General features: G+C 44.4%; 1 protein-coding gene across 2 annotated transcripts in view; it reads left to right on the top strand.

Moving 5' to 3' along the window:
• Nucleotides 1-22313, top strand: part of YIPF1 (Yip1 domain family member 1) — a 42493-nt gene extending 20180 nt beyond the window's left edge. The window contains exons 7-11 of one of the 2 annotated variants that reach the window (XM_040231093.1): nt 2843-2959; nt 6133-6434; nt 6776-6958; nt 11027-11154; nt 21472-22313. In XM_040231093.1, coding sequence (XP_040087027.1) covers nt 2843-2959; nt 6133-6434; nt 6776-6958; nt 11027-11116 — 692 coding nt within the window. In that variant the 3' untranslated portion in view covers nt 11117-11154; nt 21472-22313. The remainder of the gene's footprint in view (nt 1-2842; nt 2960-6132; nt 6435-6775; nt 6959-11026; nt 11155-21471) is intronic. The other variant, XM_040231094.1, reaches the window with a different exon arrangement.
• Nucleotides 22314-26390: the final 4077 nt, after the last annotated feature.

Raw genomic sequence — 26390 nt, forward strand, 5'->3', positions numbered from 1 at the left:
TGAAGGAATTGGGAGCAATGCAAGTAAGTATCTCAGAGAAGAGCATTTGAAAAAGAGAGTTCTGGGACCTCTCTGATGGTCCAGTGGCTAAGACTTTGTCCTCCCAATGCAGGGGCCCCACTTTGATCCCTGTTCAGTGAGTTAGATCCCGCATCCGTAACTATGACCCAGCACAGCCAAGTAAATAAATAATATGGAAGGGAGAGCTCAGCATGTACGAAGGCCTTGAGGCAGGAACTTGCCTCATGTGCTCAAAGAACGGTGAAGACACTAGTGTGAATGGGCTGGAGTGAACAAGGGCATCTCGTAGATGAGGTCAGAGGGCAGTGTGGAGGGACACATGTAGGGCCTTGGAAGCAAGTAAAGACTTGGGCTTTAGCTTGAATGAGATGCCATTGAAGGGTCTAAACAGAGAGGAGCGATAACTCAGCTTTTCATAAACATTGGTATCAAATGTTGCCACGGATATGGAGCCATGGGACCTTGTGTAAAATGTGGGTGGGTATGTAACTGGTACCACAAATTGGAGCAGTCTGAAGATGCTCCTGCCCTACAGCTTAGCAGTTCTCCTCCTAGATAAATAAGAAGACATATAGAAGGGCATTATTCTTCATTGCCTCCTCATTGCTTGTAATTAGCAAATATTTGGAAATGACCAAAGTTACTATGGTGTGTTCATATACAGAATTCTGTAGGTTTTAGAAATGGATTTGATCTATAAGCATCAACAAGGACACATCTCAGAACAGTAGTCGATGAAAAGAAGCATGTTGGAGAAGGATATGAGTAGTACCACAGCATTAGAAAGATTTGAAAAATAAGCATGATGAGTGCACCAGTGTTTGTTTTAACATTCTTTGGACACTTCTGTCTGTTAGAAATATTTGATAATATAAAAATGCACAGTGCAAGCTAAGTTGACGTTTCCTCTCACCCCACCCCATAATTGGAGTAGGAATTTGGCAGGCATGAGCAAGAGAGAAGGCAGTGTGGAGCCTGGTGGCCGGCCTGGGAGGAGCAGGTGGTGTGTGTCTCTGGGGGCCACGCCTCCTGTGTGCCTGAGTGCAGCAGAGGCAGTGACTGTGCCTGTCACACATCGCTGTGTCCCCAGCACCAGGGCCCAGAGGAAAGGAGGTAGTTAGTAAATAACAGCTGACAGGGTAGCCTCTGCTTCCTGTCTACGAGTACGCTAGTATTCTGATCGCTTGTGGGCGCCTGCTTCAATGGTGTCAGCCCATCAATAACACATGGTTAGTTTTGTTCATTTGTTCAATAAAGCTTTGGGGGATTTTAAAATTACTGTTACTGGTTGTAAGGGTGGTTTTTTTTTTTTTTTTGGTTGTTGTTACACTGTTTATGTGCTAGGCATGCAGAGTACTGCAGTGAACAGGATCTGATCCTTGGCTGTAACAGAGCACCCGCAGGCTAGTGAGTCAGCGACGCTACTTGGGAAGCTGATGTTGGTGACTCTGGAGCTTCCCAGTCAAGTGCTTGTTGTGAATCCTTTCCCACCTTCAGGAACCAACTTGGCCTCAAAAAGTGCTCATCCATTTCTGCCAGTCATCTCCCCCAGCGCAGTAATTTTCTTAATTTTGTGATATGTCAAGGTGCCTACAGTTATCCAAAATAAAAAAACCCTAAGAATATTACTGAAGTTGAAAAATGAAATTCTTAAAATCTATTAAAATCTCTAGATTTATAAATTGTATTTGTTCAAATAGTCCTTTTTCTAGATGGGGAGAAACAAGAATGGTCATGAAATCAAGGGAAATGATCAAAGGGACTTCTAAAGCATGGTGTACTCATTCACTTAGTGAAATATTTTATAATCATTAAAAAGAATAAGCTGAATTTTATGGGCTTCCCAGGTGGTTATAGTGGTAAAGAATCTGCCTCCCAATGCAGAAGACATGAGACACGTGGGTTCAGTCCCTGGGTTGGGAAGATCCCCTGGAGGAGGGCATGACAACTCACTCCAGTTTTCTTGCCTGGAGAATTCTGTGGACAGAGGAGCCTGGTGGGCTACAGTCGAAAGGGTCGCATAGAGACGGACACAACTGAAGTGACTTATAAATAGCTATAGTAGAATCTCCAGGACATGATAAGGTGAAAATACATATGCATGTTAGCATTTCTTTAAAGCACACGCACAAATATGCATTTGCTTTTATGTGTATAGAAATCTCTGGCAGGGTTCACCAGAAACTGGTTATGGTGGTGAGTTCTGTGGAAGAGAATGAATAGCTAGGGAGCAGAGAGGAAAGAAGGTTAATTTTCTCTGTATCCCCTTTTGTGCCTTTTGAACAATGCACTATGTGTGTGTATTACTTTTTCATTAAAAAGCAAAAAAGAAAACCTTATATAGGCACTCACATACAGACACCCATGGTGATTTGTTAGATTAAATGAACTGTTTCCTAAAGCTTGCCCTGCTCTTCTGTTTAGACAGCAAAAGACCTATATAATTTTAATTATTTTTTTCTCTGGCATTAACATCTGATACTTATGTAAAGGAAGTAACCTTTGCTTCCTGTGTCCTCCACAGGTTTGTTAAACCTGTGAAGTTTTAACAAAATGTCCATGAATTTTTTTGGATGATCTTCCAACAAGAGACGTATAAACAAATCAGTGTCTTCATTCACCTAATTGGGGAAGGTGTTTTGTTTTGCGCATTTCAATGCCCGCTGTCTTTAAGGCAGCTAATTACTGAGTTGTGTATTTGACCTTTTAAAAAGAAAATTCCCACTTAACAAATACTGATTCCATCTAAACTTCATTCTCCATTGCTTCCATGAAGCTGGTTCGTCATTTTCTTGTCTGAATTTTCTGGTTTGCTTTGCAGGCCCCTTTTGGATATGTGCCACATTGGTCTTTGCCATAGCAATCAGTGGGAATCTTTCCAACTTCTTAATCCATCTGGGAGAAAAGACATACCACTATGTGCCCGAATTCCGAAAAGGTTGGTGAATAGCTTGACTTATTTGGAATGCTGTCAGTTGCTAACTGAGTTCTTGGACCCCTGTCTGTAGGTCCTGCAGCTCATTTTCCTGTATGAGGGTTCAAAACTAATCATCTGTCCGTATAAATCCACATAGTCTTTTTATCTTTTGTTTTGTTAAAATAACCTAGAATGTTCCATTTTAACCATTTTTAAGTGTGCAATTCAGTGGCATTAAGTATATTCACAGTATTGTGAATCTGTGCACTCTTCTGGAAAACTGTAAGGCAAGGCCCCATAGCAATCAGAATGTCTCCAAAGAAAAATGTACAAAATAAGTAAAAAGCAGTGTGTAGAAGAGTCTACACTGTAGTGTTATTTGTATTATCTAACTGTTAGCAGCAGTAGGGGCCTTATTATTTAAGGCATGATGACTCAGCTAGCTATGTCTGTAGCAATTAATTATGAAGCACTTAGAACAACGTGGAGAACTCATAATCCAAACTTATACCAGTGCTGTTAGCGGTTTTGTTAAAGAGAAGTCTGCAGACGGTCAGGGCCGAGAAGGGAGAATGCAGAGGTGAGAGTGTCTTAGTGAAGATGGGCCTGTGGATGATATTCTTGTTTTAAAACTTCCCTTCTAGGGACTTTCCCTGGTGGTCCAGTGGTTAGGATACTGTGCTTCCACTGCTGGGGTCCTGACTTTGATTCCTGGTTGGGGAACTAAGATCCCACAAACTGTGCAGCACAGTCAAAAAAATAAACAAAACTTCTTTTCATGTGGCAGTATTGGATAGCTGGGGGCGAAGAAACAGCTTTTAGGGACTTGCAGGTGACAGCCACCCAAGGCAGGAGTGTTTGGCTGTGCAGGAGATTGGCCTTTGCCCCATTCTCTGTCCTCTCCTTCCCTCGCTCTGTCCCTGACGACCCGCTCTCCTGTTGAGAAGCTGTGTAAGAGCTTGGGCTCGGGCCCCCAACCATCGGCTTCTGCCTCCCTCTTTACTCACCAGCTTCTACCTTGTTGGACAAATTATTTCATCTCTCTTGACCTCAGATTCCTTGTCAGTGAAATGGGAGTAAGAATATCTATAGTATAGGGCTATTGTAAGAATAAAGAGGTGATGTCTCTAAAGAGGTTGAAATAGTGCCTGGTGCAAAAAGGGTTCAGTAAAATGGACTGTTGCCGTATGTGTATGTACACATGGCTGTGTGCCTGCGGAATACTGTTTTTGCCTGTGTGTCCGTGTGGCCTCCCTCTCCTCCCCTCCCCTCTCTGTGCCTGTTTGCCCTTCTCTCCTCCATTGCGGAGTCAGTCCCAGCTGCATTTGTCGGGTGACCTTGGTTTAAATTTAACTCAATCATTGTTATCCATGAGCTCTCAATCTGCCTTCAAGTAGTTCAGTGGTTAAGTAAAGAAAAATGGGTAAATGGATATTGCTGTAATAAATGGCTTGTGTTAATTTCTGTATCAGAGGTCTGTAGAAGTATATTGACAGAGAAGAGGAGTGAGTCACCCTACCTGGGGGTGTGGAAGCTGGGAGGAAAGCGGGGAGGGCAGGGGGCGGGGGTCCTTGTCTGTTCTTATTCCTGTTGGACTGGGCATCCCAGTGTCAGAGTGTCTTGGGATATATATGCTAGTGAGGTCGTCATTGACTCAATCAGTCAATATTTTTCCATTTTATGTAAAGAGTGTAAGTGACACATCCAAGGTCAGATCTGCTTCCCCACTTACTAATTATTTGACCCTAACCAAACCACTTAGCTCTCTGATCTTATTTCCTCATCTCTAGAGTAAAGATATAGTTTATATGAAATAATGTATTTATATATCAGTTAACCGTATAAAAAACTTGATTGGGCATTTATTATTTATCAGTCAGTGTTCTAAACATACCTGTTTTTACTCATTTAATTCTAATAGTCTTATAAGGTAGTGTACTGTTATTATTCCCATTTTACAGATGAGGATACTGAGGCAGGAAGGTTAAGTAACTCACCACTCATCTATTAATATCAGTGACAGAGCTGGGCTTCCAAGGTGGTTCAGTGGTAAAGAATCCACCTGCCAGGTAGGAGATCTGGGTTCAATCCCTGGGTTGGGAAGATCCCTTGAAGAAGGAAATGGCAACCCACTCCAGCATTTCTTGTCTGGGATATCCCACAGATAGATCAGCCTGGCGGGCTACAGTAGTCCATGGGGTGGCAAAGAGTCAGACACAACTTAGTGACTAAGCAGCAAGCAGCAGAGCTAGGATTAGCGTCTATACATACAGTCTGTAGCTCTGATTGTTATACAGTGTCACCTCTCAGTAAAGCACTCAGTGTAATGCCTGACACCCAGTGGACAGCCATCGTCATAGTAGCAGCTTCATGCCTCTTCCTTTCCTTATTCAAGAAAAAGGCAGTAGATCAGCAAAATTACATTTGACTTAATGACAGAGTTACTTATATGAAAAAACTGCTCTGGGAGCTGGAGGATGTTTTAGACAATCACATATCTTACCCAGAGCCTGGCCATCGTTGCTAGGAGTGCTTTTATTCTTGCCAAGAGCATTTGATGGGTTACCTGCTGATTTTCACATGGGAAGGTCTGGTGTTGTGGACTGAGCCACAGTTAGGATCCTCCACTCCAGAAGAGTGAAGCCGAACCCTCTAGGACATGCTGCTGCTGGGAAGGAGGTGGGGCGGACCGTAGGTAATGCAGTGAACACTGCTGCTCTGAGGAGTCACTTAGTAGCATTTCCACCACAGAGCCAAGAATTATTTAAAGAAGAAAGTGGAACTGGAGAATATTTTAAGCAATACATCAGTGAGCTGAAGCTCCCTCTTTCAGAGACAGAAGGAACTCTAAATAGCACACAGGACAAGTTAATCTGTTCCCAGGGTATTTTCATAAATTTGCTAAAGAAATCAGTGTCAGCTTTTGTTATATTAGGAAAGAGGACATGTTCTTCCAAGGGGATAGTTGACTTTTATTTGATTGGAATGCTCCGTGTATTTAAATGCTTGTAGTATGGTCCTCGGAAGTATTTCAGTACATAATTCAGTCATTTAATACTATTAGTTGTTAGTTATAAAGTGAATTATAGAAGCCATAGGAGAGACGACTAGTCATCATCACAAAGTCAGATGCTGAAGGAACAAGGATGCGGCACATTTATCGAGTGTCTGCTGCTTGTCGGGTACCTTGCCAGGCTCAGGGACCGAAACCAGTAAGACATCATCCCCTGACCCAGTGAGGCAGATGGACACCCCTGCAGGAAGTGAGTCCAGTGGGTCCCAGAAGCACCGCGACAGTGGAATTGCAACTTGTGTCTTCTCGCCCTCAGTGTCCATCGCAGCCACAATCATCTATGCCTACGCCTGGCTGGTTCCTCTCGCACTCTGGGGTTTCCTTGTATGGAGAAACAGTAAAGTTATGAACATCGTTTCCTATTCATTTTTGGAGATTGTATGCGTCTATGGATATTCACTCTTCATTTATATCCCCACGGCAGTAAGTACCACACGTACTCTGAGTGAGGCCACAATTACTCAGCTGGCATCATTATTTCTAACCTAACACTGATGTGCATCTGCAGAAATAACCCCAGAATTTAGAAATTTTGTGGGAATGGGGGCCGGGGAGCCTAGTTCGTTCCCTGTGTCTTGGGCCCTTCATTAGGGAAGTGTTCCCCTCGGTCTGCACCAGGTGGAATTTCTCTGGGCTGTGCTGGGAAACCCGAGTGGCAGCAAGGGCTCCTCTGCTGATGGGCTCCCAGGCCTTTATGAGCACATGTGCCGGGAATGAACAAATGCCACTCTGAACAAACCCTCCCCGCCCTCCTTTTCTTTCAGATACTGTGGATCATCCCCCAGAAAGCGGTCCGCTGGGTTCTAGTTATGATTGCCCTGGGCATCTCGGGCTCTGTCTTGGCAATGACCTTTTGGCCAGCTGTTCGTGAGGACAACCGACGTATCGCATTGGCCACAATTGTGACGATTGTGTTGCTTCACATGCTGCTTTCTGTGGGCTGCTTGGTATGGTCTCATTCTGATGCTCTTCTGGTGTGCTTTAGATGCCATGCTAAGACCTCAAACTGTTAGACACCATGGTTCTTTAAAAGCTGGCTCCCTGGAATAAATATTGTTTTAAATAGACTCTGCTGGAGGAGAAATAGTAGTCATGAGAATTTGGTTGTAATCTCTGACTTCACCTAATTTCTTTTGTTTTCTGACTTTATCTGATTTCTGAAGTTTGGTTGAGATTTGGTGTCTGGCTGGAGGAAGTAGGGATAAATGAGTGTCTTCACGTAAGGCTGGGGAGCAGGGGTCTGAGAGTTCCACCTCTGGATGCCTTTGCTGGGTTTTTGCACATACTCAGATGGAGAACTTGAGAATGAAGTCAAAATAGAAAAGAGAAGTTATTTTTAAGATGAACAACATTTAAAACAATGTTTAAGTTAATGTGTTTGGCTATCTTTTAAGGAAGAGCATGTACTTTTTGAGTCAGACACACCCAGGTTAAAGATAAACTCTATCACTCACCAACTGTGTAAACTTGGGCAGGGAACCTAATTTCTCTGGATCTCTTAATCTGTAACATGGGTATAATAGTTCTTGCCACAGAAAGTTGTTTTGAGGATAAAATAATACAGATAAAGCACTTAACCTGGAACTTGTCCCATAAATGCCCATAAATTAGGTCCATTTTCTTTGATCATAAGGAGATATGGTTTTTTAATTTCTGTACACACTGTGTACAAAATTTGCTGCTGGTAGCCTTAACCAGGCCTGGTATAGGTTTTTTAAAAATTTTGAGTCCAAGAATGTTAAGGTCACTGATGCCCATAGGAAGATGTCCACTTAGCACATGGCCAGACCGTTGGTCAGGCTTTGCAACAGGATATATCTTTGGCACTGTTCGATCTTTAATATTTTCTCTAGACAATCGTAGTCTCATTGAGTGCTTTAATAAGATCCCAATACTTTATCATTCAGCAAGTCTCATAGAAAGTGCCAAGTTCTGAAACACAGGGTTGGTTGACATGCATTTTACATGTGTCTAAGCTTTAACCCCTTGAGACAGAGGACTCGCAGCAGAGTGACACTCATCATGTTTGGTACTTGGAACCTCTGGACTGATGCTTCCAAATGCTGTGACCCTCCTGTCTGCTGAGGAAGAATGTGCTTTTCATTGAAACTGACTCTCTCGATGTAACACCTCTCCCTGGCATCTTCCCATTTCTGTTTTGAATTTTGTGTGTGTGTTACGTTCCTTGTTAAGAAGTTGGTGAAAGAAAGGAGGCAGGAGAAAGGTATTGCCATGTTCAGTTCTGTAAAGAATAGAGTGGAGCAAGGCAGACAGGGCTGCAGAGCAGGGAGGTAGTGTTGTTAACACATTTAATTTGGTACTTGCGGCCAGGATCTTTTACCTCCCAGGCCTACTAATCCCTCTTGGGGTAAATGACACTGAAGTTAGGGTTTACCTGCCCATCTTACTACTCAGCAGTTTTCTAAAAGAGAGCATCATAACCAAGTAGAAAGAACACCAGACTGGGATATCCTCGGCATTGAGTGCCTGGGCTTCCTTTTCTGTCAGGGAGATTTATGTTTCATGGGCTTTAGTGAGACTCAATGAAATGGCTGTGAAAAACCCTTCACATACTGTGATAGTTTTTCCAGATGTAAAGAAGTTATTAAAAGAGGCCTGGATTATCAGAAATTGCCAGGGCCACTCTGTGGCCTGTTCTGCCAACACCCCCCAGTAAGAGTGGTCCCAGGTCACAAAAAAGGGCAGTGCCCTTTCATTGATGCCTCTCCCTGGTAGCTTCCCCTCTTTCTCCTGAACTTCTTACTCATCGCATACACAGACACACAGACACGCACACAGACACACACACACACACACACAGACACACACAGACACACACACACACACACACACGCCTGGTTGAGAAGTTGGAGGGGAGAAGGAGGCAAGAGAAAAGGCATTGCCCTGTCCAGTTCTGAGGGTTCTGAGAAATGGGGCAGGTTGGACGGTGGAGCAGGCAGCTAATCGCAGGTACAGGACTTCTTGGAGGGGAGGCACAGTTTTCTCTCTCGAGGAGGCCACCGTGCTTGGGCTTCTGTTGTCCATCCTGCAGATGGCCTCCTCCGTCCTCTTCTGGGGGAGATGCACAATGCAGGAGGGTGGAGGCAGACATTAGGAGACAGGTTTTAGTCTCAGCTCCGTCACTCCTTGCTTTTTTGCTTATTAGTTCGCCCCTCTGGACCCTACCTCCTCATTTAGAAGTAAAGACATGGTAACATTTTTTGCTGTTGTAAGGATGAATGATGCGCGCAATTATCATCATTGTGTGGGAGAAAAAGCATCCGGGGAGTTACTTAGCTGAGGGGCACCGGCTGAACTGGACTGCTTGGCCTTCTCTCCAACAGGAAACGTGAATTGGTGTGTTTGCCTCAGTGCAGTGAAGTATATGACAGCCCTACACCTGCCGAGGGCTCCTTGGCGCTTGTACCTGTACATGGTCTAAGTTGATCCTGGAATACACCTGGCAGGGATGACTAAGGAGGCACTAGAGTAGAGGGTGCATTCTTGGCTGGTATGTTCGGAGATGCCCAAACCTATGTTTGGCTCCTCTGCAGGCTACCGTCTGTAGGGTCGCAGAGTCGGACATGCCGGAAGCCACTGAGCATGCATGCAAGCCTACGTTTGAGGTGGTTACAGTTATGGATAGAATATCTGTGCCCTGTTGTTTGTGAAATTAATTAGGGATTATTTTTACAGTCTCATTCTACGGATAAGACTTGTCCAAAGTCATAGTGTGAGTTCCTAGCAGAGCCAGGTTTAGAACCTGGGCTTCCCAGCTTGTTCTGTCTGGTGAAGGTTTTCTCCAGGAGCCTGCAAGAGAGTTGCTGTTCTTGCATCCTGGGGGCGTCTTGGCCCAGAGCACAGGGGAGATAACTGGAGGGACCAAACGCTAGCAGTGTGGCCTGGCCTCTGCTCGGGTTAGTGCCATTCTTCTCCTTCAGAAAACAGAGCTGCTGGAAGGGGCCCTGGGGAGGAAGGCTTTCAAAACTAGTAGCATTTCTTCAGGGACGACAAACTAGAGGGAGTCTGCAGCTAGAAACTTTTCGAAATGGACTGTTGAAGCGCTAACTTAAAATAGAAAGTACCTTGGGGAAACTCCAGTGCGGTGTATTGGCGCCCCCTTCTGGCTGATAGAGGGTAGAGCTGGTGAGATGGTTCTTAGTGATTTTTTTATCTTTTTCACCTTGCTGAGGTCCCTGCTCCAGGCAGGAATGAAGCGCAGGCAGTGGTCACGGATTTATTAATGGGTTCACCTGTCCTTCGGACAACCCTCATTCAAGGCTATGAGACTGGTATTTTCCTGGGCTCACATTAGGCTTCTCAGACACCAGAACAAGTGGGAAGATCCTTCTTAATGTTTTCCAATCTTACACCTCCTTCTGATTTTTGACAGTTAAATTGTAGATGGTGAGTGGAAGCACTTATCAACCTTTCATTTCCAGGCTGAAGAATTAAGAGGTAAAGGCTGCCTAGCACTTTCTTTGAAATGTCTTTAGAGGGAGCCGACTGGTTTAGCAGCAGCCTGTCTTGGTTCAGTTCATTAAGTGTTGATTGTCTACACAGTGTGCCAGGCCCTACATGAGGGGCTGGTGATGCAGAGACAAGAAGGACATGGTCTTTGGAAGAGACTGTGGTGGTGAACAACTTGAGCTTTGCAGTTGGAAAGACGGACCGCTGAGTCCTGCCTGCATCTCTTGCTGCCATGTGTGCCTGATCAAATGACAGCCTCCCTGAGCCTCAGTTTCTTCATCTGTCAGATGAGAGTAATGAGAACAACCTCACCAGGCTGTTATGAAGATTGAGTCATAGGTAGCAAGTGCTTAATAAATGGTAGCAAAAATTTAGAAGGCATGCAGTCGAGTACAAGACAGAAATAGAGACAGTTCAGTGATCACCAGAGCGGTGGGGAAAATGTAGAGGCCACGAGGGCCCAGAAGAGCTCTTAGCGTGGAGTCTAGGGCATTGACCTGGACCATTATTTTTTAACTCTCCTCCTGGGTCTCCTTTTCCTGCAGGCCTACTTTTTTGATGCACCAGAGATGGACCATCTCCTAACAAGCACAGCTGCCCCAAACCAAACAGTTGTAGCAGCCAAGTCCAGCTAAAGAGGAAAGCCAGAAAGTATCTTTCTTCTCGCTGTGAGGTACAGTAACAATGGGCAGGGACGTCAGTCCTGTTGTTAACATCACACATCCAGAGGCCTGGACCCTTTTATCCATCAGCACGGTCCAGTGTGGTGTGTGTACACACGCGTGTCCATGTGTATGCCCCTCTTGCTGAGGCTTCAGTGGGAAAGTCTACTCATCTGGCTTTATCCGTTTGGGAAGCTTGACTGAGCGACCAACACTTTCACTTTCAATCATCTGTCTCTATCCATTTGGGAAACACGAGCGCCCAGATTCTTCTGTAAGAGGAGTTCCTGCTTTTTGGCTCCAGCATCTTCTCTACTCCGTGTTCCCTCCCCAGCAGCACATTATAGATTTATTCCATTTGATTACAGTCTGATGGTTCTCTCCAGTTTCTCTGTGACTTGTCAGGCTGGCCTCAGACCCTGACTATGACCTCTCTTTAATTACTCGTGCAGTTCTCTGAAGGTTACCAGTTCTCATGCCTGGTTTGTTTTCAGGCCTCTTTGATGATTCCACTGTCGGTGGTTAGCCTAGGGTGTCAGAGTACAGGAAGAAGACCCTGATCCTCCTCGGCTGGTCTCTCGCCTCCCCGTCCCACTCCTCAGTATTCCGAGCCTGCAGCCTTGCTGAATTGCTGCCATCACCGGAATGTATCCTGCCTTTGTACTAGCTGACCTAGTCATCTGATGTGTTCCTTCCCTTCCAGCAGTCATTGCTTACCTTGTGATTCCATTACGTTCTCTATTATATGTCACTTTTTTTAAAGATTTTTTTTTGACCATTTTTAAAGTCTTTATTGAATTTGTTATAATATTGCTTCTGTTCTGGAGTTTTGGCCACAAGGCATGTGGAATCTTAGTTCCCCGACCAGGGATCAAACCTGCACCACCTGCATTTTGAAAGTGAAATCTTTTTTTGTTTTAATTGGAGTACAGTTGCTTTACAGTGTTGTGTTCATTTCTGCCATGCAGCGACGTGGATCAGCTATAACATATGCATATATCCCCTCTTTTTGGAGTCTGTCTGCCACAGGCACATACCTGCAGTGAGAGGTGTATATTTGAAGCATTTGCAAAGACTGTTGTCAATCCATGTAGGAACTATTAAAGCTTAATTCCTTACTTTTTGATGAAAGAGAAATGGTCATAGGCGTTCCAGGATTTTCCTCCCACTGCCTCAGTGGGTTGTTTTTCGGAGACCATTGCCTTAGAAGGAGCATGTGGTAGCTTGTTTGCATAACTGTTTAAGTGTCTGCATGTTTGTCCAGCTCACCCTGCAAATGGACTCCATTAACTGTTAGCAGAGGAAGCCTCGGCAGGATCTGAGGTCCACGGGGAAGGGACTCTTGTTTCACTCACACTCCCAGGTCTTGGCTTCATGCCCACCTGGCACAGACAGAGCAAGTGCTTCATTACTGTTGAGTAGATGGAGGTGACTTTGTAGAATTCAGGCCAGAGTCAGGATATGGGCTTTTACCCAGAGGTGTCTTGGCTTGCTGAGTCCTGGATCACCATTTACACTCTCACTTGAAGTTTACTTGAGGCACGGGGGACCTAGAAAATCAGCTACAGTCTGCCTCAAGGCACCTTGGTCCATGGGTAAAACAGCTCATCAGATAAGGACCAGGCGGTGGGCCAGGCTATGTGAGAAGTGCAATGGCCAAGCTGTTAGTTGATAGGCACTGTGGGAGCACAGAAGCACTGACTCTCTTGGCCTGGGGGAAGACCTCACAGAGAGGGTCTTGCTTGAGCAGAAGCAACTGACTGCCCGTTTTTCTGAAAAGAGTAGTCGGTTTCCTGTGGTTTTGGGAGAGTGAAGATGCAGGCCATTCATTGAGACACTGAGATGTGCTGTGGACTCACATCACCTCGAACAAGAAAACCTGAGCTCAGGTGCAGAGGGACGGAGGTGGAGGACACATAGCTGTCTGGCTGTCTGCCTTGCCTCGGAACACCTGACGTCAACCTGGAGAGGGGCTCTCGCAGCCTGCTCCTGGGCGGGGACTTCAGTTCCTTCCATACAGTTTGGTTATGACGTCTCCAGACCAAGTGTCCCAGGTTCTGTCGACCTTGAGAGAGTCAGAAGCTGGCATCTGGGAAGAGCCTAGCCCTCAGGGCCCTTGCTGACCTCCCCTCCTGACTTTCACAGGTTCAGTGTCTCTGGGCTTTACTCACATCTATAAACTTGAGTGTCAGTGTTTCCATTTGGGTGTCTAGTTTCTAATCACCTCCGTCCTCTGCTCTACCAGCTGACCTATCGAAGGGTGCTGGTGTCAAGTCTCTAAATGAGATAGTGACAGACAGTTTCTTTGGAGCCTCCCTGGCAGAAGCATCAATTGCTTTGTCAATGAGAAGGGCTGCCCAGAGCCCTGAGCCCTGCAGATTTATGAGCTGACTGTGCCTCCCACTGTAATCTCTGGACTCCCAGCTTTCAGGAAAAGGAATGACTTTTTATCTTGCAGATAACCTTCCTCATGTAAATCTGTGGATCAGAGGGCTTAGCCTGAAAGGAATTGCTGGGAGAGCATTAACCCCTTCTTTCCCTGGAACCTCAGGATCATAGAGGAGCCTCCGATTACTTGTAATCAGGGATGCTACCCCTACATAAGTCACTGGGATATTTTAAAGAACATTTTACTTTCTTCTTTCCTTCCTTCCTTACTTTGTTCTTTCCTTCATGTTTTATATATATTTATCAGGTGGCTCAGACGGTAAAGAATCCGCCTGCAATGCACGAGACCTGGGCTCGATCCCTGGGTTAGGAAGTGGGCAAGTGAGCGATGGCAAGTGGGTCAACACAACCCACTCCAGTATTCTTGCCTGGAGAATCCTCATGGACAGGGGAGCCTGGTGGGCTCCATGGGGTCACAAAGAGTTGAACATGACTGAGAGACTAAGCACACAGTATCACCTTAGAGCCAGTGCCATTTCTTCTCTGAGGCAGGACCCTGGTGGACCTAGGGAGTCTTTCTTTGGCTTGAGGGATGGAGTGTCTGAAGGACCGTATCCAGACTGGGACTGCCTTCCCAGGGGCAATGACAAGTGGTTCTATCCAGAGGAGGGCGACTGGCATATAATTATACTGCTGTGTGATATGGGCTTTATTAAGAGATGAACAGAGGGCTTCAGGAAACTCCTTTGTAATTAAAACCCTCCTGATTTGATACCCAGGGTTTATATGCAATTATCCTTTCACTCACTCACGTCAAGAGTTCATTTCATAAGCCAAAACTTCAAATGTTTTTACATCCGTTCTTTTATTCTGAAATCAGCTTTAACTCAGTGCTATAATCCCCTTTAACACAGCATCCAGACTGTATGATTTCACAGCAAAGCTAACACTATTTTTTACAGCCCCTTATTCTTTTCCACACCACATCTGCAGTGTCCCTTCCCAGAGAACCCATCTTCAATGCCTGGGCTATTTCTTTCTCAGTTTTCTTCTTTGTTCCCTTTCTTTGAGGAAAATTGGAAGAATCTGTGATGGCAAGTGGGTCAGCACAATAACTTTTTATTCTTTTATTTGATTTATCTAGTGGAAAATGTGCTGTTATTGTTCAGCCACTAAGTTGTGTCCGACTCTTTGTGACCCCATGGACTGTAGCACTCCAGGCTTCTCTGTCCTCCACTATCTTCCAGAGTTTGCTCAAATTCATGTCCATTGAGTTGGTGATGCTATCTAACCATCTCGTCCTCTCCCGTCCCTTTCTTCTTTTGCCTTCAATCTTTCCCAGCATCAGGGTCTTTTCCAGTGAGTTGGCTCTTCACATCAAGTGGCCCAAGTATTGAAACTTCAGCTTCAGCATGAGTCCTTCCAGTGAATACTCAGGGTTGATTTTCTTTAAGATTGACTGGTTTGGTCTCCTTGCAGCCCAAAGGACTCTCAAGAGTCTTCTCCAGCACAGCAATTCAAAAGCATCAATTCTTCAGCCCTAAGCCTTCTTTATGGACCAACTCTCACATCTATACATGACTAATGGAAAAACCATAGCTTTGACTATATGGACCTTTGTTGGCATAGTGATATCTCTGCTATTTAATATGCTATCTAGGTTTGTCATAGCTTTCCTTCCAAGGAGCAAGTGTCTTTTAATTTCAAGGCTGCAGTCACCATCTGCAGTGATTTTGGAGCCCAAGAAAATAAAATCTGTCACTGTTTCCACTTTCTCCCCTTCTACTTGCCATGAAGTGATGGAACTGGATGCCATGATCTTGGTTTTTTTTAATGTTGAGTTTTAAGCTGGCATCTCCTCTTTCACTCTCATAGACTGAATTGTATAATGAATCCCTAGGTACCCCTCCCCTCTTTTACTTTCAACAGTTGTCAACTCACAGCCAGTCTTGTCTCATCCATCTACCCATATATTCTCCATCTCTTTCCTCTGTATTATTTGGAAGCAAATCTAGAACATCCTGTTCTTTCATACATAAACATTTATATTCTGTATCTATAGAAGATACTCTTTTCAGGGACTTCCCTGGTGGTCCAGTGGTTAGGATTCTGTACTTTCAATGCCATGAACCTGGGTTTGATCCCTGGTCAGGGAACTAAGATCCTACATGTCATGTAGTGTACCAAAAATAAACATAAAATAAAAGGCTAAAACAATCTTAAAAAAAATATGTATGTATATGTGTATATATATATATATTTGTATATACACACACTCTGCAAAACCTAGCTATAGTACCGTAATCACATTTTAAAAATCATAATTATTTAATATCAAATACATTCAGTGTTTGAATTTCATATTGCAGTTGGGTAGTGTATCTCTTAAATGCCTTTTATTTATTTTTAAAATTATTTATTTATTTATTTGACTGCACTGGGTCTTCATTGCAGCACGCAGGGTCTTTGATCTTCTTTGTGGCATACAGGATATTTTAATTGCAGCACATGGGATCTGGTTCCCTGACCAGGGATCAAACCCAAGCCCCCTGCATTGGGAATGCAGAGTCTTAGCCACTAGACCACCAGGGAAGGCACCTTAAATGCCTTTTTTTTTCCTTTTTAATTGTAGGATAATTGCCTTTAAGTGCCTTTTAAATTATAGAGTTCTGTTCCATCTCTCTCTTTCTCTTTCCTTTTGCCATTTATTTGTTGAAAGCTCATTTATCGTGGATTTTGCTGATTGTTTCTCCATGGTATCATTTAACATATAACTCTGTCCTCTGTTTTCTGTGAATTGATGGTTTTATCTAAAGGATTGATCAGATTCAGGTATGATTTCTTTGGCAAGACTACTTGATGTGTGCTGTAAATTCTTACATCCATAAACTCATAATGTCCAATTATCTCTCTTTTTGATATTAGGAGCCATTAATAAGCTATGCTTAGATTCATTGAATCAGTAGGGGTTTTAAAACAGTGATATTTCAATTCTATCTTTCTTCCTTTGTTAACTAGAATATTTCTTTAATAAAAATTTCCTTTCATCTGTTTGGGTGTCCATTGATACAGTTTATGTATAAGAAAAGCAAGATAAATGATTCTTTTCTTTTTTCCCTGCTTTCAAAATTGTAGTTGGTTCACTAGGACTCTGCAGCAATGACCAATTAGTTTCAGGCCATTGCAAATATTATGCTTATTGATGCTCAGATTGTCCTATATTTGGACACCAGTTGGCCCCTGGGTCTTGTTGGCACAACTCTAGGCGTCTCTCTTAACTGCCTTGCTGTCTGTTATAACCAACTGTTCTGGGCTCATTTTGAACTTTTCGTGTTCCAGATCCAGACTGAGCCATTTCTCTAAGGACTCCTGGTTCCATTTAGTGGGGAAATAGCATTTTCAGGTCACAATCTGGATGCTACTGCTGCTCATTGCAATTGGCTTGGTCATTGTTTTCAGGCCTTTCCAATGTGTATGACTGTTGTTTGCTTGATAGAACATATGTGAGTTCATACTGATACTTCCGATTCCTGTTCAGTACTACAGAGTTCTTACGAAATTGCTTTTTATCATATATTCATATCTCCTTTCTCCTGTGTTGAGGATTTCACTTCTCACTGATACCATTGGTGATAGAATTGGACTGCCACATAAGAGTGTGCTCAGTTGCTCAGTCGTGTCCGACTCTTTGCGGCCCTGTGGACTGCAGCCCCCCAGGCTCTTCTGTCGGTGGGATTCTCCAGGCAAGAGTGCTGGAGTCGGTTGCCGTTTCTCCCTCCAGGGGGTCTCCTGACCCAGGAAATGAACCCACGCCTCCTGTATCTCCCCCACTGACAGGCGGCTTCTTTACCACTGCGCCGCCTGGGAAACCCACCGCATAAGCACTTACCTGTTTCATCCACCGTGCACTCATAATGACCTAGTAATAAAAGTTCCAAACTACCTTTAATTACTAGAAATGTTACTTTAAAATCTTTGAAGGGGATTCCCTGGCAGTCCAGCGGGTAGGACTCAGTGCTTTCACTGCCAGGGCCCAGGTTCAATCCCTGGTTGGGGAAGTAGGATCCCACAAACTGTGCAGCATGGCATAAAAAAAGATTAAAAATTTTAAATAAAATCTTTGAAGATTTTTTTTTAAAGTTTTGGAGTATGCTTTTTCCTCCCTTGTCTGCTTGGAAACTTCCTATTTATTCTTCAGGACCTACTTCAGATATTCTATCCTTGATGAAGTTTTGCTTTACTTCTCCAGATAATATTACTTACTTATTTCTCTGGGCTGTGGTAGAGCTCTTTGTATGTTTCTCTTTTGTGGCCATTTTCTTATTAAGTGTGATTTCATAGCCTGAGAGTTCCTTGAGGTCAGAGATTTATTTACCATTATAGCCCCAGCACTCAGCAGGCATTTGGGGAAAGCTTGATTTTGAACAAGGGAGTATTATACACATAGCACATGGCATTCAAAACTTGGATCATTTGCCAAGTTGCTTGGAAACTCTTGTTCTTCACTGAGGACTGGAACACTAGTGAATAATGGAGATAGGTCCTTATCTTCCCAGACTTTACAGCCCAACTTCTTCTTTTTAAAATTTATTCGGCCGCTCTGAGTCTTAGCTGCAGCACACAGGCTCTTTGATCTTTGTTGTAGCACGTGGGATCTAGTTCCTCGACCAGGGATTGAATCCCCAGGCCCACCGTCTGTGTTGAGAGCAGGGAGTCTTAGCCACTGGACCACCAGGAAAGTCCCCCACAGTCTAACTTTATATCTCCTGCCTCACACAGATGAGCAGGCCTTGCTAAGTTAAAGAGAGAATCATGACTTTGGGAACTTCTGATTGGAATACCTCAGATGAGGCAGTTGTCTGACATTGTCCAGCTTGGATGCAAGGATGGGGCCAGGAGGGGAGCAGGGCATGCCACAGAGGGGCTACCGCAGTGGGAGCCAGAAGTGACCTGGAGTCAAGTCTTAGGCCTGACGGTGGCGACGGAGCCCTGGCTGATAGTGACATTATGGACCACATCTGGCCCAAAAGGTATCTTACTTACTATCCTCAGCCTAAATGCCAGGAATTCCAACCTCTGCCCCACAGGCCACCTAGTAACAGTTAGCAGTGGGAGGAGGGAATTTTCTGTCTTCATGTTGCTGTCCAGTGTTGACATTAATTTGGAACAGACGACTAGAAACACGAGAAAAACAGACTTTTTCATGACTTCCCTGTGGGCTGGCTTGTCCTTACCCTTACTTGGCATTTCAGAACCCAATGCCAATGTTTACCAGAAGGCCAATCAGGAATTTAGGTTCTGGCCTTCCATCATATTATACCATCCACCCTTCTCCAACTACTTTTCACAGCTATTTGGTTGGCAACTTTTCCCTTTTCTAGAGTAGGTAGATTTAGGCAGATTCCCCTGCCTCAGCATCACCTTTGTGGTGTGTTTAAATACTGACCCTGATTGTGACATTTCCCCTGATGAGGTCCTCAGGGAGGCCTGGCTCATTCTCTTAGGATGAAAGCCATGCATTAGGAACCCCTCTCTGCCACATTCCTTCATCTTTCCTGGGTTTTGACCATATCTCTACTTCTCTTTCCAGTTCCCATTTCTTGCAAATCCTCAACCAAGTGTACCAACAGATGCCACAAATTCATCATGTTCAAAACTAAACTCATCTGCCCAACAACTAGATCTTCTTACATTTTCCTGTCTTAGTGAATGGCACTACCATCCGCTCCTGACTCCAGACTAGGTTTGATTCTTTATCATGCCCTTTCATTGTACCTGGCTTCCCTGGTGGCTCAGATGGTGAAGCATCTGCCTGCAATGCGGGAGACCTGGGTTTGATCCCTGGGTTGGGAAGATCCCCTGGAGAAGAAAATGGCACCCCACTCCAGTACTCTTGCCTAGAAAATCCCATGGATGGAGGAGCCTGGCGGGCTACAGTCCATAGGGTCACAAAGAGTCAGACACTACTAAGTGACTTCTCTTTTCATTGTACCTTGCATAAATTATGTTTTATGTATTTGCTTATCTTGTAGTTTCCCCTGCTAGACTGTTAAGTTTTTTCAGAGTTAGAACCATGTTTGCCTTATTATCATTGTATCCAGTGCCTGGCACATGAGTCCTCCATCAGTATTTGTTGGATAAATTAAGAAATCTATGGAAGAATTTCCTGGTGGTCCAGGGGTTAGGACTCTGCACTTTCACTGCTGAGGGCCCAGGTTCAATCCCCATTTGGGGAACTAAGATTCCATAAGCCACAAAGCATGCATGGCTGAAAAAAAAAGAAATCTACCTAGCCACTCAAGCTAGAAACCTCAGCATCGATGTAGATTCCTTCCTCTTATCGTCCACATCTTATCTGTCAGCAGGACTTGTCTATGCTACCTTGGAAATGTTTCTCAAATCTGCCCTATTAGTACCATACCCAGCGCTAAGGACCTGATCATCTTACATCTAAACTATGGTAATAGTTTGATGGGTTTCTCTGTCTCATTTCTTTTCCTCCTTCTGATTTATCCTATATGTAGCTCAGTCGTGTCCGACACTTTGTGATCCCATGGACTGTAGCCATGGGATTCTCCAGGTAAGAATACTGGAATGGGTTTCCATTCCCTTCCAGGGGATCTTCCCAACCCAGCGATTGACCCAGGTCTCCTGCATTGCAGGCTGATTCTTTACCTGCTGAGCCACCAGTATGTGTTATGTAGCTATGAGGGTCTTTAAAATGTATAAATCTGACTGAGCCTTTGAGTGCATCACTCTTCTACTTAAAAACTAATTTTTTTTTTTTTGGCCTCCTGTCATCTAAAGAAGAAAACCCAGACTCCTGTATTGCCACAGTTTATCCCTAATCTACTTATCCTGCCTCATGTCCTGCCATTGTCCCCTGTATAGCCTTATGCTTGTTGTTGTTCAGTTGCTTAGTCGTGTCTGACTCTTTGTGACCCCATGGACTGCAGCACACCAGGCTTCCCTGTCCTTCACCATCTCCCGGAGCTTGCGCAAACTCATGTCTATTGAGTTGGTGATGCCATCCAACCATCTCATCCTCTGTTGACCCCTCTCACCCTGCCCTCCATCTTTGCCAGCATCAGGGTCTTTTCTAATGAGTCAGCTCTTCACATCAGGTGGCCAAAGTATTGAAGCCTCAGCTTCAGCATCAGTCTTTCCAATGAATATTCAGGGTTGATTTCCTTTAGGACTGACTGGTTTGATCTCCTTGCTATCCAAGGGACTTGCAAGAGTCTTCTCCAGCACCACAGTTTGAAGGCATCAATTCTTTGGCGCTCAACCTTTTTTATTGTCCAGCTTTCACATCTGTACATGATTACTGGAAAAACCATAGCTTTGACTAGATGGACCTTTGTTGGAAAAGTAATGTCTCTGCTTTTTAATATGCTGTCTAAGTTGGTCATAGTTTTTCTTCCAAGGAGCTAGTGTCTTTTAATTTCATGGCTGCAGTCACCATCTGCAGTGATTTTGGAGCCCAAGAAAATAAAATCTGTCACTGTTACCATTGTTTCCCCATCTATTTGCCATGAAGTGATGGGACTGGATACCATGATCTTAGTTTTCTGAATGTTGAGTTTTTAGCCAACTTTTTCACTCTCCTCTTTCACTTTCATCAAGAGGCTCTTCAGTACTTCTTCACTTTCTGCCATAAGGGTGGTATTATCTGCATATCTGAGGTTATTGATATTTCTCCTGGCAATCTTGATTCCAGCTTGTGCTTATATAAACACTGTCATCTCTCAGCTCCTGAATCTTTTTCTGTCCCTCCATATTTCTTTTTATTTTCTTTTTGACTGTGTGTGCATCATGTGGGGTCTTAGTTCCATGACCAGGGATCAAACTTGTGCACCCTGCAGTGGAAGCGTGGAGTCTTAACCACTGGACCACCAGGAAAATCCCTTCCATATTTTCTTTTATCTTTTCTTCTCTAGCACCAAACAGAGCAGTCACAAAGAAGAGTTTGAGGAGACTGGGTGAAGGTAGCTTTGGGATCTGTGTCCGAGGAAGTTACTGGGTTTCCAAAGAAATGGAGAAAAACTTTAAAATGTCGTCTCCGATCTAGCAGTAAGTCTTCCCTGTAACCTGTAAGTCAGGACTCAAAGCTCTAGGTTTGGCGAGCTGGTGGCTGCAGACTGCTCTGGTGTCAAAGTTATCTCTCTGAATCCTTCCTGTATGGGGGAATCTTTGTCTTGAGAGTGACTCTTTTTGCTCTTCAGTTCTCTTCGATGGGTTTTGGAGTGTGGCTCTTTTGGACATGGCATCCGCTGCAGAAAAGCAGAACAACCAAAGGCATCAGGAAGATGAATGGAATGGACCCACCACTCAGCATCTGGGTGGTGCCACACTGAAGCCTAATCATCTCCTGTTTAACAAACAAGAGTTACATGTGGTTGAGTTGAGACCCATGTCATTCAGCTCTTCGTTATGCTGTTGGTTGTCCTTGTGACTGTGCACTGATTTGGGGAGAAATACAAGGGGATGGGAGGCTACTTGGGTGCCTGGCATTTGCCTCTCACAGTCACGTGGTGTGCTTCCCATTAGGCACACCCTTAATCCCTGAGATGGTTCCATCCTAACTGGGATGCTTTTCTTTGGATTGTGTACGGATTACCCGGGTGAGCCTCTGCTCCCCTTGCCATGCTCAAGTGGCCAAACAGTGTGAACTTTGGTTTGGATTCATAGTGAGTCTGAAAATTTGTCTTTGGTGACCTGACTGTGGGCAGCTGAATCTAATGGTTGTAAAATAAATACAAAATGCAAATAATAATAATAATGTCTGTGTCTGTACTTCATGACTTTGACCTCACCTTCTTCTTTGATGTTTTACTGTCAGCCTGCAGCATGCTGCTGGGAGTCTTGACTTCATGTGCTAACTTTTGGGGTGTTGGGGTTAGAATGAACATCAGAATTTTTCCTCCTCTAAGTATGCTAAAGCCGAAACTCCAATACTTTGGCCACTTCATGCTAAGAGTTGACTCATTGGAAAAGACTCTGATGCTGGGAGGGATTGGGGGCAGGAGGAGAAGGGGGCGACAGAGGATGAGATGGCTGGATGGCATCACCGACTTGAAGGACATGAGTTTGGGTGAACTCCGGGAGTTGGTGATAACAGGGAGGCCTGGCGTGCTGCAATTCATGGGGTCGCAAAGAGTCGGACACAACTGAGACTGAACTGAACTGAACTGAAGTATTGAACAGTGCTTACCAGGACTTCCCTAGTGGTCCAGTGGCTAGGACTCAGTGCAGGGGGCCCAGGTTCGATTATATCGGGTCAAGGAACTAGATCCCACATGCTTCAACTAAGGGTGAGCATGCTGCAACTGACGATCTCATGTGCTGTGACTAAGACTCAGTGCAGCCAAGTAAATAAATATTAAAAAAGAAAAGAACATGTTTACCTATTACCTATTTTGACATATACATTTTGGAAAATTCTTTTTTTTTTTTTGGAAATTCTTTTAGAGCCCTTTGAGCACCTCTTCCAGGTGGCTTTACTTCCTGGCTAGAGTTCATGAAAGGGAGAAGCCAGTGACACCTCCAAGACACTTTTTTTATACCTTGTGTTCAAAACGCATGCCATCCACAGCGGATTTCTGCCAGGTCAGGACTGCTGATTGCCCTCTGCTTCTGTTGTCCTCTCCAGCACCAGAGTTCCCTGTGTATTTGTGTGTTGTGTCATGGGTCTGTGAGGCAACTGCGAAGACGCATTTAGAGTTAAAAGCCTGATAATGCAGGTAATCTCTTTGGAGTGTAAGGAGATCAAACCAGTCAATCCTAAAGGAAATCAACCCTGAATATTCATTGGGAGGACTGACACTGAAGCTGAAGCTCCAGGACTTTGGCCACCTAATATGAAGAGCCAACTCACTGGAAAAGACCCTGATGCTGGGAAAGATTGAAGGCAGGAGGAAAAGGGGGTGACAGAGGATGAGGATGGTTGGATGGCATTACTGACTCAATGGGCATGAGTTTGGGCAAACTCTGGGAGATGGTGAAGGACAGGGAAGCCTGACATGCTGCAGTCCATGGAGTAGCTAAGAGTTGGACATGACTTAGCAACTGAGAGCAACACAGAGATAAAGGAAGTTGTACACAAATTCAGGCTACTATTTAGCTGATTAAGGTCACCTTGGCAAACCTATCAAATGCTGAATGTCACCCCCATTACCTTATTCAACAAATATATTATGCACGTACTGTATGCTGATCACCTTTCTAGGTACTGGGGCAGTGAACAAAACAGACAAGGTCTGTGATCCTGTGGATCACTGGATCCATGGTCCAGTGATCCCTACTCAGGAGTCACCAGCCTCAGCCTCACCAAGGCAGCCATTCCTCCTGAACCGCTCAAGCTGTGAGAAGGGCCTCTTCGGTTTTCACTGGTTGGTCTGAGCGCTAACCCTGGGCTCTCAAATCGAGGCTAAGCTTTCCCTTTGATAACTTCAGATGTTTGAAAGCTGCTATTCTGTGCCCCCTGAGTTTTCTCCAGCTAAATGTTTCTTTTGTCTTCAAGTACTCTTCAAAGAACTTGGCCTTCATACTCTCCAGTCACCCTCTGAACTGGTGCCCTGGCTCACTGTTTCTTGAATACTTAACTTCTGCTGCCCAAGGCAGTGATTCTTACACATGTGGATCCTGTGAATTCCCCTGTACAAGCCATCTGTCACCTCTCCTTCCTCTTACCAAAAGTGACAGGATTTTTCTCTTATTGAAGACCAGAAGCATGTTGTAAAATAATATTTATATAATATATGTCGGTTTCTGTCCCAGTTCCTGACAAAAGCCCCTAAAGCCCTTGTGAATAGGGGTACTAGGAGAATCTTCTGTCCTGATGTTTGGTCTTTGGCACCAGTTCCTGACAGAGAGCCCCTGAGACCCTTGTTTCTTGAGCTATAGAGGTATCTGACAGAACTCCTAAATCTCTTGGAATTTCCTGGGTAGTAGAGCATTTTTGGGTCTAATTAGACTTGGGGGCCCCTGGATGGGGCTGGTCACAAGAAAGCAAGCCATGATCAGAAGCCTGGAGCTTTCATCCCTAACCCCCATTCTCCATAGAGAGGAGAGGGACAAGAAACAGAGTTACTAATCAATCATGTCTATGCGATGAAGCCTCCATAAAAATACCCAAAGAACTGGGTGTGGAGAGTTTCTGGTTTGGTGAATACATCCATGTACTGGGAGGGTGGTGTGCCTCCAAATCCAGGTGGACACAAGCTCCTGCACCTGGGACCCTTCTAGACCTCACCCTATGTGTCTCTTTATCTGGCCGTTCATTTGCATCCTTTAAAATGTCCTTTGCATATTAGCCAACAATAGTAAGTTGACTGTTTTCCTGGGTTCTGTGAGCAAATTATCAAACCCAAGGAGGGGATTGTGGGAACCTCCAATTTGTAAGCTGAGTCAGGCAGAAGTCATGGGTGTAGAGGGCTATCCCAAGGCCACAGGTGCAAGGCCTTGCATCAGGGCCTGAGAAGGGGAGCCCAGAACCCAGGTCACCTCCGAAATTGACTGAGCTCCCTCATAACTGTTGCCAAAAGTCCCCTGATATCACCAGCAAGTTTCCTGACCTAATGTGTGTGCATAGTCACTCTATGATGTCCAACTCTGCAACCCCATGGACTGTAGCCCACCAGCCTTCTCTGTCCTTGGAATTTTCCAGGCAAGAATACTGGAGTGGGTTGCTATTTCCTGCTCCAGGGAATCTTCCCGACCCAGGGATCAAACCTGAGTCTTGTGTCTCCTGCTTTGGCAAGTGGATTCTTTACCATTGCACCACCTGAGAAGCTCCATATTATTCAAAAATGCCCAGCCTAGTACTCACTTTATAGCACCCTAACCAATCACCTAATGCTAACCTTCCAGTAGGAATTTTCTTTGTCTTGAGGCTATAAAAATTGGCTACTAACCCACAAAAAGCGTTGGCTCTCCCTTGAGCCAGCCTCGTGTTCTAACAGTGTCTGGTCAACTTTCCCTGGCCACAGGAGGTTGGCCCTCTGTGCTTTCAGTGCCCACATCATCTCTGCTGTTTGTTCTTAATAAACTCAGTCTCTTCTGAAATGCTCTGTGTCTGGAAATTCTCCAATCTGCCCTCAGACTGCCACGACACTGGGTAACCTGGGGACCCACTGCTTGCAGTTAGCATTAAGACCCTTAACCTGTAGATCTGCACTACAGGCAATTAATGTAAAAATTGTTTAATGTGGAAAACCACACATCTGGTCACAGAAGTGTGATAAGTGTTCAAGTAAAGAAAAACAGTGAGTTTTTTTCCAGGCACATATAAATATCCAATTTTGACGGGCAAATTAGTTACTACTAAGTATTTTTAAGTATGATATGACTTAAATATATTTTTCCAAAAATATGTTTAGAGATTCATTATACAGTGGTCAGAATTTAATTTTTAAGTAAGGATTTTAGATATAACCAGCATCATAAATTAGCACCATCATCTTATGAAAGAGAGGACATTATAATATCAAAGGATCTGGAAGGGCATAGTCTCAGTACTAAAAACTTGAATAAATTTCCTTTATGAAAAACCGGCTACATTGTTTATTCTTTCTCACCTACCAAGTACCATTGAAAACTTCATGAACCAACCAGCATCACCCTTTAGGAAGCCACTGCCCTTGGGACCCCCATGTAGCCCTTAAGAACTGCATTCAGCTGTAAAAGAACTCAGAAAAACAGTGGCTTAAACAAATGACCAGTTTTGTTTTTCTCATGTAAATAGAAGTTGGAGATATGGCTGCTCCATGAGGCCATCATGGACTCTGCCTTCAATCTTCTTTTGTTCAGCAAGCTTTAGCACGGATTTGTTATCATCTTATCCCAGTATGCCTGCTTC

The sequence above is a fragment of the Oryx dammah genome, unplaced genomic scaffold (genome assembly GCF_014754425.2).
Source record: "Oryx dammah isolate SB20612 unplaced genomic scaffold, SCBI_Odam_1.1 HiC_scaffold_28, whole genome shotgun sequence".
Lineage (NCBI taxonomy): Eukaryota > Metazoa > Chordata > Mammalia > Artiodactyla > Bovidae > Oryx > Oryx dammah.